Raw genomic sequence first — 16,232 nt, 5'->3', positions numbered from 1 at the left:
AAAACAGGCAACAGGTTTGCATCTTTAGTTAATCAGCCCGCTACCCGATGAAAAATGCTTTCTCAGCCTTCTCAGGTCCAGGCCTTGAGGCTTATTTCTGCTTTTATCAGAAGAAACTGCTTGTTGCTGTAGAAAACTGGGATGAAGATGTCAGTGAGTATTAGCATAATCAAGACAATGGGCTAATGAGATGTTTAATAGGTTTTATTCCCTTATAAAACAAATACAATGATGCCGCTTGCTAGCTGGGCTATATTCAATCGAAAGAATGTTTACTAATGTAGAAAACTTTGCATAAGAAAGTGGCAAAAATGTAAGAACTTAATTTACTTGTTTACCTTCTTTTTGAAATTTGAATAAACATAGTTTACAAGATTTAGAATGAAGCCTACACAAATGTTTCACTTCTTTGTCAATATACTGTATATCACCCAGCTCTATAATCATACTGTGAAATTTTCATTTCATTTCATTTAACTTTTATTTATCCTCGAGAGAGAAATACTATGACGACAATGGTGTCAACTTGATTTCAGATAATTTCCATTGACTTAGACCTTGAGTGATTGAGACCGCCTGTACGAAAATCCTCTGCCATTGCCTCCTCTATCTTCGATGTCAAAGAGCGCCTAAGGGTTTGTTTAAAGTCATTACCAATGAACACATAGAGAATTGGGGATATGAAGCTGTTTGCAGCAGCCAGAGTGGCCCCGACTTTCAGGCCAGTTTTCAGTACTTCTACGCTGTGGAAGTCTAACTCAAGGAGAACAAAGCTATGATAGGGGACCCAGCAGCAGAAAAACGTCAAGATGAGCGCCGCCATGACTTTGTAAGGCTTTGTTGACTTGGGCTTGGTTGACTTGATGGTCAAACTTCTCAGCTTCACACCAAGCACCGAGCAGCAGAACACGATCATAAGGAAAGGAATCAGGAAGCCGCAAATAAACCGAGTCAGTACCACTGCCTTGTGTCTGGCATGGTCATTGTACCCGGTGTAGCACTGAGTGACTGAGCCGTGGACTGTGACTTGTCTGTAGATCAGTGAGGGCATCGTGAGGAGTGCAGAAAGGAGCCACATGAGGCAAACAACCCCAACCGCTTTCCGCACTGTCCGGTGATTATGTGACCACACGGGAAACGAAATCATTATACAGCGGTCAGCACTAATCAGAACCAACAGCAACACACTGCTGTACATGTTTAGAAACAGGGCGGAGGAGGTGAACTTGCACAAGACCAGTCCGAAAGGCCAGTGTGAGGTGATCATGTAGAATGTCTCCAGGGGCAAAAAGGCACAGAACAGAAGGTCTGAAATGGCCAGACTGATGTACCAGGTGGTGATGACGGTTCTTTTCATTTTCCATCCACATATCCATATCACTAGTGAATTTCCCCCAAGGCCAATAACAGATATTATGATATTGGCTGCCACCAGAACATTAGTCAGAGACGACCGGGAACTACTGAAAATCACTTTCTCAGTGGTGTTCTCAGTGTCATTGTCCGGAGTGTAATCATCACCATATTCAATATAATCCACATCCATCCTTTACCTGAAATATGAAGCACAGCATTCATGTACACACAGATCATTATAACGGTTCACAATTTTTTACAGATTTTCTTTTTAGTTTGTTACAAAAAATGTGCTGAAGTACTCACCTTATGTCTTGCCGTGGACAGAATAAAAAAGAAGTGCTTTCACCCTCACTATACTGGTTGCAACTTCTCACTTCTGTTTCCTGGCAAGTGTTCCCGAGGAAGTGACCAAGAACATCAGATTTGATTCGTCATGGAACAGAAAATCTATCTGACTAAAGCAGTATAGGAGAGGTACCACCATGGAGAAAAACTATATAAATAAATATAGCATTCTTTGCAGATATAGACTTGTTTGCTGTTACATGTCATTTCTGATCACCAGAAGAAACATTTTAAATATTTAAAATGTCCTCGTAGATACTACGTAGTAACTATAACACTTTTATTTGAATTTCTCAAACTCCACAACAGACTGCTGTTAACTGTTGCAATCTCATACAGGAGATCCCCTTCACCCAACCACACATTACTTAACAAAGGGTGTGCCTTAGACCTTTTTACAAGAATTGAAGTGTTTGTAAAGGCTGCTTTCCTATTACTTGTTTGTTGTAACTCCCAGGCAATTGTCAATCTTTTGTTTATTTTAGATTATAGGTATGTTGTAAAAAAAGACAGTAAGTCGTACGTCAACATCGACCCTTGTAACATAAAAACTTGTTATATAATTACAAATATCTGAGTTATGCTCATATCTTTTAAGAAAATGTACTTCAAATGTTTGTAGCAGTGACTGCACACTGCTCAATAAAATACAGCACACATCTTTGCCACGTTTGCTTTTAAAACCATATTGATCATTTGTGAAGGATCTGATCGGTCCAAAATAAAAATTCACCTTAGAAATTAAATTAGCAATGGCTTTAGACATGATTGTCTACAGTATTTATCACAAAAAATTATACAGTACCTAATTTTCATTTATTATTTAACAGTACTGAGAGTCTTGTTAATGATTTAGAAGTCCAGCTGCATGTCACATGTGGTCGTGTCCTCTTGTTTGAAACTGTGAAACTAGGTTTCAAGGAATGTTAGAGCAATGTATTGTATTACACAGTTTTGCAATTTGGAAAGCGTATTTTTTGTTTACACAGTGAACATCAAAACAATCCAGGATTCCTTGCAATGGCTGCTTTAGTTATATACCAAACACTCACCCACATTATCAAAAATCCTTTTATAAAATTGTGTATTGAGCAATTCAACTTTAAAAGACACAATTTACGTTGTCAATGTTATTGATGTTTTTGTAGGTTAGTCCAGTTCCTTAAAAATCATATGACACAGTTACGCAACAGAAAAATTGATGAGCATTATTTTCAAAATATTCTCACAAGTCAAACAACCAACGCATCTGTTGGATTCCTTCCCTTTCTTTAATTTGATGTTATAGCAGTGGTGGAAGAAGTATATGCAGATCCCAGGCAAAAGTACAAAAACCACAGTGTATAATAAACTAAATTGCAAATAAAAGTCTGCAGTGTCAGAATGATTGGTGCTTATATACACTCAAGTACTCATGCAGAATTGCTCTTTTGTTTGTATGGTTACATTTGTTTTTGTGTTATTACCCCAACCCTTGTGTTTTTAAATATAGCAGCCAGGTTGAGGTAATTCATAAACAATAACCAAACATATAGGATATATTAAGGTGTGAGATTACATTTTTAACAGGAGAGTGGAATATAGGACTTATTCTTTTGTATTTTGAATTATACTTTTAACTTCAGGATGTATATCAGTAATTTAATATTTTCACACTGTAGCCTGTACACAGCGTGTATTATACCACTGGTGGTGTCATCTCTAACAAAGCACCATATTTAAAAGGCTATATATTATGCTAGTAAAATCTTACTCTGCCAAGTATCCATATCAAATAAATGCAGTGGTGTAAAAATATTTCTTATTTTTCTCTGAAATGTTGTTGAAGTGAAAAGAAGCAAGATGTGGAGGTAGTAAGGTGAAATCTAAACAGTTTACCCCAACATTGTACTTGTGTAAATGCGGTAACTTTCACTACTGCTTATAAGTATGGATAATTAATTTCAATTAAACGGCACCATTAAGTGCCATATTCTTATTTTGATATGAGAGATAAAATTATTAGTTAATTGAATCGACAAGTTGATTGAAATAATATTAATGAAAATAATAATTATTTTTATAATAATTATAGTAATAATAGTAGGACTCATAATAATAGTTAGAATGAAAAATGCGGTAACTTTCACTACTGCTTATAAGTATGGATAATTAATTTCAATTAAACGGCACCATTAAGTGCCATATTCTTATTTTGATATGAGAGATAAAATTATTAGTTAATTGAATCGACAAGTTGATTGAAATAATATTAATGAAAATAATAATTATTTTTATAATAATTATAGTAATAATAGTAGGACTCATAATAATAGTTAGAATGAAAAATAGCGAAAATGACCAGTATTTTTCTGGTTTTACTTTTTAAAAGGAGAGAATTAAGTGTTTTTCTTTGTTGTGGAATCTATCATTGTAAACTGAAATGTGTTACGGTTAGTGTGCTTTTGGTCGAATTTAAAACATTTAGGCCTATAGACGTCTGTCTGAACTCTGCATGGGACATTGATGCATATTTTTAAAACTACATAGGCCCAATCCTAACGATTAATACAACAAAGTTATTTGCCTATTAATTGATGAAGAAATACTTTTACCTAACATTGAAAGTTAAAATAAGCGTTATTATCAGCCCTAGTTTAAATAAAATAATTTTGAACGTGAACATTTCTGCAAAATTTTTGCTTGGCTTGTTGTTGTTTACCCTGTCACTGGACATGCGCAGATGTGAGATCAGATAAGCCCCGCCCCTGGCAGTGACGTATGGACCCGGTCTTGACAAACTGCTCTCGTCTCACAACTGCGCCATTCCCCTTCATGTCTGTCAATATGGCGAGCACCGTTGCGAACAAGTGTGTCACTCCTTTGGCTTTCCTCACCAGGAGGCTCTCTGCCCCGGAGTTCATCACCCAGTGCTGCTACCACAAGAAGGTAAAACAATTCGTCTGTTGTAGCATATTGACATGTCACGGTGTGATGGCTGCTTTTTGGATAGGCCTAATGTTTACAAATATAGGCTACCATCAGCCTTCAGTAGCATAGGTTATATAGGTTATATGCTAAGTTAATTAATAGGGCTACATTTACGGACTATTATGTGTCAAGAGGAGGTAACAGTGGTTACATGGCTCAGGTAACCCCGTTCTTAGCTAGGGTAAACCAAAAGATAGTTATATGACAAACTGTAGAATTTCTTTTAGGTTACATCAGTCTGCTTACATGTGGGTTACATAGCCTACTAGGCCTACTACAGCATAACACTTGGAGTGTGGCAGATAGAGTTCAGGCAGTTACGATACGTTAACTAACCATTAGTTACCAGTATTTATTTGACCGTAATGTGTTTTTAAATTGAAGACTATAATGGCATCACTAATCTTCACCCCAGTTGGCCAATGCCACAGCTTTAAAACTTGAATCCCATCCGATTAATTGGCTACACTTCAAGGATTACCATTTCGGGGAAGGATAATAATGTTATAACTATGGAAGAAATGTATATTCTTGAGGATGCAGCATATTTCAGATATCTAACACTGCAGGCCTATGCACATGTTCAGTTTAAGGTTCAGTAGGCTATGCTCATGTGATGCAACATGAAGACAGTCAAAATCAATGATCCAAGTTTTAATTGGTTTACGCTGTTAAACAAATTTGCATTTGCTCTCTTAATGTTTAAATTATTTTAAACTATATTCAAGTGTTTATGGGCTTTTTAAGGCTGTGACGCACTGTAACAACGGGGTATTAACTAGTGAGCCTGGCTTTAAAGCTAGACAGTCAGTTATACATCTGCTCTCTACATCGAAACATTCCTATGGAAGCTGTAAGATCATATTTGTTATATGAAATTAGTTTAATTTATAAAATGATTAACAAAATCTGAAATAATATTTACATTAAAAAAAGAGAGACAATTACCATGATTTTAAATGTGGGTATGGAATAAAAAGTAATTTTTTTTCAATTAGCACATTTATTGTGATATAAACTCATCCAGTTTATATTGTTTTGTCAGAATGACTCAGCAGAAACCTGCGGGGAGGGGGGCAGGATGCTGGAGTTGGTGTAGTCCACAATGAAATCCGGTCCTAATCTGTTTATTTCGATGTCCCTTACGTAATGGTGGAAACTCGCAGTTGTATAACAGTGATGGGAACATCTACACATTATTCTTCTGACTGTGTTACAAATGCAGAATCCCAGGATGCCAGTGTTGTTATTACTAATGTTTTCTGAAAAAAAACACTTTGCAGAGAGATTATTATTATTGATTTTATTTTATATGCAAAAAGTAGCATTTCCTTTTTTTTCTGTCTGAAGGTGGTGGATCATTATGAGAACCCAAGAAACGTGGGCTCCCTGGACAAAAAATCCAAGAACGTTGGGACTGGCTTAGTCGGCGCTCCAGCCTGTGGAGACGTGATGAAGCTCCAGGTCTGTTTGTCACTCAGCGTGGAAGGATTGCATCCTTTTTTAAATGATATTACCTCAGTTAAAAGTACTTAGATTAACTGATACATTACATACTTTAATTTATTTTTCACCATGTGGATGGATAGCGTTAATTCTTGTATGATTGCTATAATACTTCTTTTTGATTCTACTGTTTGAAAAATGAAATGCTCTCTTGTAGTTTATCATTGTCATAGAATTTAGAAAATTGTGTAAGACTTTTCACTCTTTGGCATTTGAGTAAAACTTTAAACATTGTATTTTGACAGATTGAAGTGGATGACCAGGGGAAGATTGTGGATGCCAGGTTCAAAACGTTTGGCTGCGGCTCTGCCATTGCCTCCAGCTCGTTGGCCACCGAGTGGGTGAAGGGCATGTCTGTGAGTGAAACGCATTACAGCCATTGTGCTTCTCTGGGAGTGTGATATGTTTTCATATACCTGTTTACTCTGCTCTGCCTGTGTCTCATTATCGACTGTGAAAGGTTTTAACCGGAGCATTTTTCCTTTCTTTCAAGGTGGACGAAGCTTTGAAGATAAGGAACACTGACATCGCCAAAGAACTCAGTCTTCCTCCGGTCAAACTTCACTGCTCTAGTAAGTTTTTAGTGTTTAAAAAAAAAAATCTAATCAAGGGCCAGACATGTTTGAATATTTAACCTCTTATTTGTCTCTCTTCAGTGCTGGCAGAGGATGCTATCAAAGCTGCCCTAGCTGATTATCGGCTCAAGCAACAGGACGACCAGAAGGAGGCAGCGGTGGCCAGCAACTAAATAGAGCAGTCGGCACTGAGCTGGGAGCTACTGTTTTCTTCCTGAAGTAGCAGTAGTGCTGCACCTCCCGTCCCACTTTCCTGCAGTATCGCTAAAGCGCACAAATATGTTGATGACCAGTACACCATCGTCAACCCTCCGTAGCAGTGTTGCACCAGGCTATTTCCTCTAACTATGTGTACTTTTTTAGCCTGTCACGTAAACGCACAACGTGTTTTGGATTGTCGAACTTTGTTTTTGAAATTGTGAAATAATTTAAAATATGACTTGACTGGTGTGATGTGATGGAGATAACGATTAAAGCTAAGAGCTGTTTTTTAAGTGTCACATCTGCACCCCAAGAACTGACCTTTTGTATTATGCAATTGTGCAAAGTGGCTTGAAACAGCTAAATGGTCCATTGGTTTTAAGTGTAATTTATAACTGTTTAGTAATTCTTCCTTAACAGTCTGCAATAAATAAAGTATCCTGAATCGTATTTTGTTTTGTGTGCAATTAATACTTTGAGCAGCATGAGTCTTTGGCTGCTTTCACGTCCGACATTTTTCCCTGTCATAAACGGTAAAGACAGAGGTGTAACTTATTCGTCAATGATTGCTCAGATTAATAAGAGTGTGTGTTAACATTTCAGTGATCTACACGCACACTGTCATGGTTGGAACTGGCTAACGAAAATGAAATACAGTCTCTATAAATGCTGTTACAGTACTCAATGTTGTGCACTATAGTGGAAAGTCACTGTACTGCATGCACAATGTTGCTGAAAGGCCCCCTCTACAGGAAGGAATATGATTTTTACCAGATGTCAATGACGTGAGACATGATTAAGACAGGCAGCTGGATGTATCCTTCTCTCACCAAATATAAAAATAAGATATTGCTAAAAAAGAAATGTAAAGGACAAACTGCTGTGCATGGATTTCAAAGTGTTCAAACAATACTGTGTTGAGGAAAAGTTAGAAGGCAGTTTTTTCCCCTGCGATCAGCTGAAGTGTGGCAGAGTCATTGTGAATATGCAGAGAAGTCGGCCGCAGACTCCTGTTGGTCAGAGGCTCCAGTGAATCCTCACCCTCAGCAGGAGAGTTTTCTGGAGGTGACTTTTCTGGAGGGTTGGGCTCGGGGCCGCCTGCTGCCGGTGCCCTGCCAGAAAGCTCACAAAGCAGCTCCTTTTCCTCTGGGAGAACTGGTAGCTGCTCATCCAGCACGCTGCCATCTGGTTTGGAGCTCTCCTCAGGACTGTGGTCTGCTACTTCCTGAATGGGATCACATGCCCCTGCAGTATCCACAGAAGATTTATTTGGTGTGCGCAGGCTCTTGGCTGCCCTCATGATGTCTGCCTGGAGCTGCTTGTGAGAGTCCACTGGCTCGCTCTCCTGCTCAGGAGCCACTTTTTCTGGCACTTCGTGGAAGGGTTTAGCCCCTCCAGTTTTGTCCCTGTGATCCACGTACATTTTGGAGGGGAAGGAGGAAGGGTAGTAGGAGTTGACTTTGCGCCTGCGGCTCATGAAAACAGCCCCACAGATAATGAGTAAGACCAGGAGGATGAAGGAGCCTGCCACAAGGATAAGAAGCATGTTCTCCTCCAAAAAGTGCACCGTCTGACTCAGAAAGTCAGTCTCCACATGCACGGGGGCCACAGGTGTGGTTTGGTACTCAGAGGAACTGTCCCTGGTGGGCAGAGAGGAAGTTAGGTTGAAGTTAATCTCTTCCTCGTCCGCGCTTCCCTCGAGAAGGCCGTTAAAAGGTAGCGGTGTGGCCATGCTGCTGCTGATGGTGCAAAACACCACGCACAGACCAATCAGATGAAGGGCCATGGGGAGCATCGTTTCCCCTCAAGGATCTGTAAATAACAGTAGACGTCAGTAGCTGAAAATGTTGGTACCATATGTGAAGATGCTTTGTGCCTCCCCATGTTTCGAGCTTACATTTGATTCACAGAGCCAAACATCTGTTTTTTTGATTGTTAATGAAAAATAAATTCCGGAATATCTTTAAGATCCCCTTACCCTCAAGGTCTTCAGCAACAATTCTCATGTAAACGGCAACAAACCTCCCATATTGAACACTGTGCATATTTCTGCACTATCGCAACCGAGTTTCTGCACATTCAAAGTAATTGGCAAAGTGCAATATGATAAACAGTACTGTATGTAATTGGGATGGCAGCAGAACTCTCAGCGACATTTGTCTCAAGAAAAGGGCAACTAAAACCCAAAGTGATCTGCATGGCTAAATATCATACAAGGGAAAATACTGTTTTGGTTTTGCCCAAATTGGTGGACTCCAACACATTGGTTTCCGATAGTTACTCATTTTAATCACAGTCAGCGCTCTGCTTGGTCTGTGTGTCAACTGGCAGCAGCTAATGCTCCATCTGTGGGCCACATGGAACTCTGCTCTCATCTGGAAGAAGTTGTTTTTTCTCTTTCTTTCAGAATGAATCACATACTCAACCCGGACCCAATACATGGCCACACATACCTGTGGAACTAGACACATAAACACACACACACACGGCAATCATACGAACGCTTGCACACCCGCACACACACACACACACACACACACACACACACACACACACACACACACACACACACACACACACACACACACACACACACACACACACACACACACACACACACACACACACACACACACACACACACACACACACACACACACACACACACACACACACACACACACACACACACAGAAAGAGTGTTCACTTACAAATTTAAAAAATACCTTGACGTTGTCTTTGGTCAGCTTCAATCCCCTGAGTTGACACTAAGTATTCCATCTAACTTTTTAGCAGTGCCGTTCTAACTTCCTGAGGTTGGATGCTGCTCTGAAGGCATCATGATGCTGTTCCCATCTCTCACTTTGAACTGACATATGAGCTCAAATGAAAATCTCATCAAAACCTCAATGATTGCATGCTAAAAAACTGCATGACACATTTTACTCACCATCTACAGTGGCAGAAGCAATGTCTATGGTGGAGTCGTCTGTGATGGGGAATGAGTTAAAACAGTCTGGAAAAAAGTTAACAGAGAGAGAGAGAGAGAGAGCCACTCCACCTCTGCAGTTTCAGATTTCAGACTGGAGCTTTCTGTCTGGATAGTGCAAAAAAGATGTTGTTTGTTAACCGTGATTACAAATCCCTCCTTCTGCTTCTCCACTGTTCTCCTCCCCCTTCAGTTTTCCTCCCCGAGAGTGTCTGAGCTCTCCGGCCTGCACACACAGATTGTTCTTGTTAGGTGGGAGTTTATAAAGTGATGTGTGGGGGCAGGGATCTCTCCTCCACTCTCCTGTGTGGCTTTCTGGATGTGGACCGCCAAGACAACGAAGCCAGGATGCAAACAAAGAAAGAAAAAAGATTTGACATATGAAACCTCATGAAACCTCAACATCATAATCTGCCTTAGTGTGTTCTCTTTTAAAACATTTCTCCAGGATTTCTGCATAGGAAGCCTTCTGATTGTCAGTCTGACCTTGTCTGTAGCCTCAGCCTCTAGCCTGCCGTGCGCTAAGAGAGTCAAGAGAGCAGCTTGTAAGAGTGACCATAATGCAGGAAAAGGTTAATGTTTCCTGTGTGGCCAAAAACACCCGCGAGGAGGGGGATGGAGAGGGGCACATGCATGATGGAGATTGTTAGAAACAATGTGGTCATTTTTTTAACCCTCCAGGGGAAATTAAATTCACAGGCTGTGTGTGACCACTTTAGGGAGAGAGTGTGGCTGTGTATGAGTCAGCCTACTAGTGTTTCTATCTGTATATGTGTCTGGGGGAATGCATTTTTGGCAAGTCTGCTGTGTTTGTGATCAGTCAAGACAAGTCTAGCTTTATATGGTCATCAGGAGCATGCGATGAGATGTCCTGCATCCTCCAGGTTTTCCATTTGTCTCAGCTCTGTTGCTAGTCTTCTGCAGTTGCACATTGCATTGCATGAAAAAAAGGAAAGAAAAACATGGCTCTATGCAGGGGCGTAGCAACAAATTCTGGGCCCCTATACAAAAAGTTCTGATGGGCCCCCTGAAAGTCGGTCTTACATTACACATGGCTCTCTGAGCCAGACAAATCATTACTTTTACCAGTGTTTTCCCCAGAAAATGTCTTAGTCAAAGTGGTCACTGGCCAGGGTCACAAATGTTGGGGGTATTTTGCTCAAAGATGCCAATGCGCACTATAGAAATAAACAACTATTTATTTGAATACAAAAATACAACAGACACTGACCTTACAGTTGTGCAATTCTGTTTGCTATGTGCAGGTAAAAATGTTGTGCAAACATGCAGACAGTACAAAACACAATTAAAGAAAACTTCTACTGTTTTGGTGCAATACTATGCAGACACACTAAATACAAATAATAGACCATATACTTGTGTATGCACATCAAGTGCAAATTCAACTTTTTAAAGTTCCTTTATGGAAAGGGGGCTGTGATTATTGTGGACAATAGGCCTACTGTGATGCGATAGCCTATAATTCATTAATGGTTATATTAGCCTACTTGCTTGATTTCTTTTTAAATACAGAGGTTATTGGTCGTTTTGGAACATGTCTTTCCCAATTTAAAGGTGCAGTGTGTAATATGACATCATCAAGAAAGTTCTTCAAAGTTCTAGAATGCAACACTCCCTGGGTAACCCCAACCCTTTTGAATAATAACAGAAGCTACAGTGGCCTTCAAGGACAAGAACAATTCTACATTTTAAACAATGCACCTGATGACATTCCAACTATGACACTTTCAAGATGGCGGCACTAGGCCTTGGTCCAAGATATGCAGAAATATGGACATATATGAGACCCTTTCTAAGGGAAAAAAATAATTAAAACAATTTTTTTTCAGCTATTACGCACTAAATTAAATGTACTTATGGATATTATAATTACTTTCTACAAAATCTGCTAGGAAATAAAACCCAAAATTCTACACACTGCAGATTTAAAACATAAAAATAAAGCAGCATTGAAAATTCAGAAAATAAATCTTGTTGCCCTACACTAGCATGCTGTTCTACAAATAAATCAATAGTTGAAATAATAAATACAATGTGTTTTCCCCTTAAAATGTCTAAATGCATTTCAAAGACTGTAACAGAGTGGCACTTCTTTAAACTTACTGAAACTTGCAGGGGCCATCACTCTCATGTATTCATCAGACTTTTCTCTGCGCTGTCTGAGCGGATAGATAGGTTGTGTTGCCACAGTGATGTGGAGTCTTAAACTAGTCTAGCTTTGCCAGCACTTATTTCTGTACATCCCCATAGAAACATTGCTGCGTTTATTTTCGCCACCAATTCAATTCAATGTCGGCTTGCTCCTGCTTACTCTCCCGCATACATGCCTTAGTCATGCGCAGGCCCCTGATCTCCTTGCAAGGGTCAAGGGCCTATCATGAGCCAGTCAATTATTTCTTTTTTTAGAATGGCATTGTTCAGGCCCTTCGAAGGTCGGGGCCCCACATTTAGCTTGTGATTTTTTTTTTTTTGGGCCCCCCCCCCCCACGACTGTATCACTTTTCCCCCCAGTCCGTCAGCCCTGGCTCTATGGCCCTACTAAGCATTCAGGGATCTGTTTTCTTTGCAAAGGAAGGGAAGTGAATATGAAATCCAGTCTGGGGTAGAAGAAGAGGCTTTTGTTAAGGCCTTTCATAAATAAACGAACCGTCTTAGTCCACAGAGCGCTCGGTTTTATTAGTAATATTAACCATTTTGAGACACACAAGGACAAGAAAGAAAAACACCACCTTTGACATGGGAGAAACAGAGCTGTCCTGTCTTCATTGGCCTTTTATGTTGAACAGCAAAAGGTTTATCTGAATGACTCAAAACATTTCAATGAACAGCTATCCGTTTGAAGGATTAAAAACTTTGGTTACCTCTTATTTTACCGATCAATTTGACTAATCTTAATATTGAGTTATTTGTATTAATTTTGGGATAATCATAGAGAAAAATAAAGATTGTTTTCAACTAGTTGCGTACCAAATAATAAATTAAAATTTGATGCAAAGCCGGTGCAACAAAGACTCTCTGTCTCTAAGACTTTCTTCAGGCTCTTTAAGACTTTTTGACTAACTAAACTGAGTCTAAAATAAGTCTCTATTTTCCCCAAAATGAATACCAAATCACACAGCCCTTTTTGAGAGAAGTTGCAAGAAATGATGAAGAGATAGCAGACCTGTAAAGTGTTACCAAACTGTTAAATAAGTCATTATTTCAATAAATTATCACAGTGCTGAAACAACATCTCCAAACAGACACCCACATAAACAGAGCGAAATGAAGTTGACCACTAATGAAATCAAAGCATTCATACAACTGAGCCTCAGCACCACCAGAATAGCAAACTGAGCAGTCTCTGTGAAGAACGGTAAATCCCCTTGACAATACAAGTCTTCCTGTCTCCCGTTGCTAAGTGAAGTACCATCAGGGCTCAGTTCAGGACGTTTAAAAAAAAATCCCTCATCCTGTCTGAAAGTCTGTTTCGAGGACGATGAACATTTTACTGTTACCTGAAAAACACATTTGATGACCTGACCAAATGCTGGAGACCGTGAAAGATACATGAACATGAAACAGTAACCGTTTTTGTGTGTGTGTTTGCGTGCGTGTGTTTGCATGTGAGCGGTTTCTGTGTCTCCTCTACAGGAATAGGTCGTGCAATGAAGCCAAAACCACCAACATCAAAGGGGAAGCACCAGTGTATCCAACCAGTAACTGTTTCCACAACAACAACAACAACATCAGACGGATCAGTCCAACCCTAGGTATGAAAAAAAAGCATGTGCGCATGTGCAACACTCATAATTCCATCTAAACATAACGGTCATTTTCTGGAAGGAAGCTGCTGAGGGTGAGGTTATCTCCCAAGTCCTCGTCGCTGTCTTCAGCGGCGTGCATCACCAGGACTCCGTTGGTCACTGGGTTTCGTTGTCTAGTGTAGCTGTGACTCCTTTCGGGCAGCAGGGAAGAGATGCACATCATCTCTGTGGCCGGCTGTGGTCTCCTGACATTGTACTTCCTCGTTGACAGCTTGGTGCAAAGAACTATGGTACAGACCATGAAGAAGGTGGACAACCCTGCCAGGGAGGCTATGGCGATGAGGCAGTTCTTCACAACGCCCCGGGTAGAGCAGGGTTGGACCTCTGTGGTGCTGGACGGGCTTGTTGAGACCTGCTGAGGTTCTGGGGTTGATTTGTTGGACGGGATCAGTGACCTCTTGGTCACACCAGGGATGGAGGTCGCTGCAGGGCTGGTGGAGAAGGTGGTGGTGGTGATAACCTTATCTATTGAGTTGGCGGGAGGCTCAGCAGTTGATTGCGACCCTGTGGTGTTAGTAAACTCTGATGTGGAGATAGGGGCTGTTGTCGAAGAATCAAGTGTGGTGGGTGACAGCTCAGTGCTGCTGGTGATGGTGGATGGCTCACTCACTGTTACAGTAGAAGAGGTGGGCTCAAACTTAGGCGTTGCCAGGGAGGTGGACATCGCTGCCATTGTGGTTGTAGTAGAAGCTGAGGGACTGCTGAGGTTATTCTGGGTGGAGACTAGAGCCACAGTAGAATCAGCAGGATATGTAGAGGAAGATAACTTGGAGGTAACTTTAGTCTCAGTGGTGGATGTGGACTTAGGCTGGGGCGTAGACACAGCCGCCGAGGCTGAAGATGCTGCAGAGGCTGTTGAAGGAAGTGTTGCTAAAGCAGTCATGCCAGTAGAAGTGGTGGGTGATTGCTGATGTAGCTGGTCCCCTGTAGGTTTGGCTTTTTCTGAGATAGTTGTGCTGTTGAGAGGTTGGGCTTCCCCCACAGTAGCTGTGGTCCCTGCTGTGGAGGAATGAGGCCACTGTTGGCTCGAGCTTCTAGTAGTTGCTTCAACAGTGGTTAGTACGACCAAATCAGCAGAAATGTCACTTCTGTCTGTGACGGTTGGCACTTCTGTTTTGACTGTGGGCGGCACAGTGGTCTCTACAGCTGTTTGCCAGGTCACCGTTTCATCACCATCTACATGTGCAATGCCCGGCTGCTGGGTAGTCTTATCGAGTTTAGCAGTTGAGTTTATGCTGCTGGTTTCTGGGATGGAATCACTAACAGACTCCATAGAAAACAAAACAGATATCCCCCACAGCAGAGACAGATACGTCTTTATGCTGCCGAGTTGCATCATCATCATCGTTGTTTTCTGAAATGAAACGGAAAGATTTAAAAGTGTCTGCCAGTGACACCTTTTGATGACAGTCATGGCCCTTTTACCACAGACATTGCAACATATTCACAGTAATTCTGAAAGTTTCCTGAAATCACTCTCCGAAATGTTTTCAAATTCAAGAAATACAACAAGGAAGTATACAGTGTAGATAATTCAACCACTGTTGTGGGAAAAAATCCTTCACACAGAGAAAAGAAAAATAGATTGACATTTGTCCAGATTCTTACCTTGCTGCTAGTGAAGCATGGGATGGACTTGAGGATAAGAACCTGATAAAAGTTTCAGCTCATTTCAGCCTCTTATCGGAGCACTACCATGCTGACAGTGGAGCTGCTTGATAGAAAAAAACAGGAAATGTTCACACACACAAAAAAACTATGTAACATTTTCAGAAAAGCAAGTTACAGACAGACACTTCCCCTAAAGTGCACACACCCGTTCATATCAATGAGGAAGTAAAATTGATCAAAAGCACAACATATTTTAAGATCTTCTATCTGTTCATTCTCATTAGTAAATAATGTGAATCTACCTCACAGATGAAAAGTGTAGGAGAGCACGTTCACTTTGCATGTCCTGATGGTCTGACTGCTTGACTGCTTCAAATGAAGTAGGAGGAAGTACTTTTGACTAAGATTGTCATCAATGTGTCATGTGGGTAAGAAGCGGTAACTAAGCAACTTCCAGGCACTGATAGTGGACAACAAGGACGAAAGATTCCTTACAGGACATTGTGGACATAAAATAACACCATATGAAAAGCATTGAAATCAATTAGGGATTGATTTGAAGTGTGGCGGTTAAATGTCTGATTCGTCACCCTTGCTTTAAATAAACAAAGCTGCACTGTGTGTACATCTGAGAGGAAACAAGAAATGTTCTGCTTGTGTTGAAATCATAACCGTCACTTCCTGTCATACTGAGATGTGGTTACAATCTTGAGGTTTAGAAAATAAGCATCACACAGATAAAAATGTTTGGGTATTATTTGGAGTGTTTGGAACATTTCCATGTTGTTCACACACACACACACGGTAGTGAATACTTTAAAAACTGTCACATCCTCATATCTAGGAATA

The 16,232-nt window shown here is 40.5% G+C and overlaps 3 protein-coding genes across 4 annotated transcripts; 1 reads left to right on the top strand and 2 right to left on the bottom strand.

The window, feature by feature from the left end:
• Positions 1-279: 279 nt before the first annotated feature.
• On the bottom strand, positions 280-1,675 carry LOC307265267 (chemerin-like receptor 1). Its single transcript, XM_080046924.1, has 2 exons — positions 1,663-1,675; positions 280-1,553 (listed from the first exon to the last, which is right to left on the bottom strand). Exon 2 carries the CDS (start codon positions 1,544-1,546, stop codon positions 533-535), a length of 1,014 nt encoding a protein of 337 aa, XP_079903050.1. The 5' UTR covers positions 1,547-1,553; positions 1,663-1,675; the 3' UTR covers positions 280-532.
• Positions 1,676-4,475: 2,800 nt separating this feature from the next.
• iscub (iron-sulfur cluster assembly enzyme b) lies at positions 4,476-7,406 on the top strand. Its single transcript, XM_080046218.1, has 5 exons — positions 4,476-4,632; positions 6,025-6,138; positions 6,426-6,536; positions 6,674-6,752; positions 6,837-7,406. The coding sequence occupies exons 1-5, from the start codon at positions 4,519-4,521 to the stop codon at positions 6,926-6,928; spliced, it is 510 nt and encodes a 169-aa protein (XP_079902344.1). The 5' UTR covers positions 4,476-4,518; the 3' UTR covers positions 6,929-7,406.
• Positions 7,407-7,539: 133 nt separating this feature from the next.
• On the bottom strand, positions 7,540-10,018 carry tmem119b (transmembrane protein 119b). Of its 2 annotated transcripts, none has more exons than XM_080046216.1 (2): positions 9,907-10,018; positions 7,540-8,768 (listed from the first exon to the last, which is right to left on the bottom strand). In XM_080046216.1, exon 2 carries the CDS (start codon positions 8,749-8,751, stop codon positions 7,885-7,887), a length of 867 nt encoding a protein of 288 aa, XP_079902342.1. In that variant the 5' UTR covers positions 8,752-8,768; positions 9,907-10,018; the 3' UTR covers positions 7,540-7,884. The 2 variants fall into 2 exon arrangements, with proteins under 2 accessions (XP_079902342.1, XP_079902343.1); XM_080046217.1 differs by lacking the exon at positions 9,907-10,018 and adding an exon at positions 9,683-9,875.
• Positions 10,019-16,232: the final 6,214 nt, after the last annotated feature.

The sequence above is a fragment of the Ammodytes marinus genome (assembly GCF_949987685.1).
Source record: "Ammodytes marinus genome assembly, chromosome: 18".
NCBI classification, from domain to species: Eukaryota; Metazoa; Chordata; class Actinopteri; order Uranoscopiformes; family Ammodytidae; genus Ammodytes; species Ammodytes marinus.
The sequence above is the reverse complement of the archived record's forward strand: the minus strand, read 5'-3'. Positions and strand labels throughout refer to the sequence as shown.

What these genes read in the sequence shown, in the direction of transcription:
- LOC307265267 (XM_080046924.1), bottom strand. Translation starts at nt 1,546, where the DNA reads ATGGATGTGGATTATATTGAATATGGTGATGATTACACTCCGGACAAT.
- iscub (XM_080046218.1), top strand. Translation starts at nt 4,519, where the DNA reads ATGTCTGTCAATATGGCGAGCACCGTTGCGAACAAGTGTGTCACTCCT. An exon ending in AGTGGGTGAAGGGCATGTCT is followed by an intron (nt 6,537 to 6,673) that starts GTGAGTGAAACG and finishes CTTTCTTTCAAG; the next exon opens with GTGGACGAAGCTTTGAAGAT. An exon ending in GGTCAAACTTCACTGCTCTA is followed by an intron (nt 6,753 to 6,836) that starts GTAAGTTTTTAG and finishes GTCTCTCTTCAG; the next exon opens with TGCTGGCAGAGGATGCTATC.
- tmem119b (XM_080046216.1), bottom strand. Translation starts at nt 8,751, where the DNA reads ATGCTCCCCATGGCCCTTCATCTGATTGGTCTGTGCGTGGTGTTTTGC.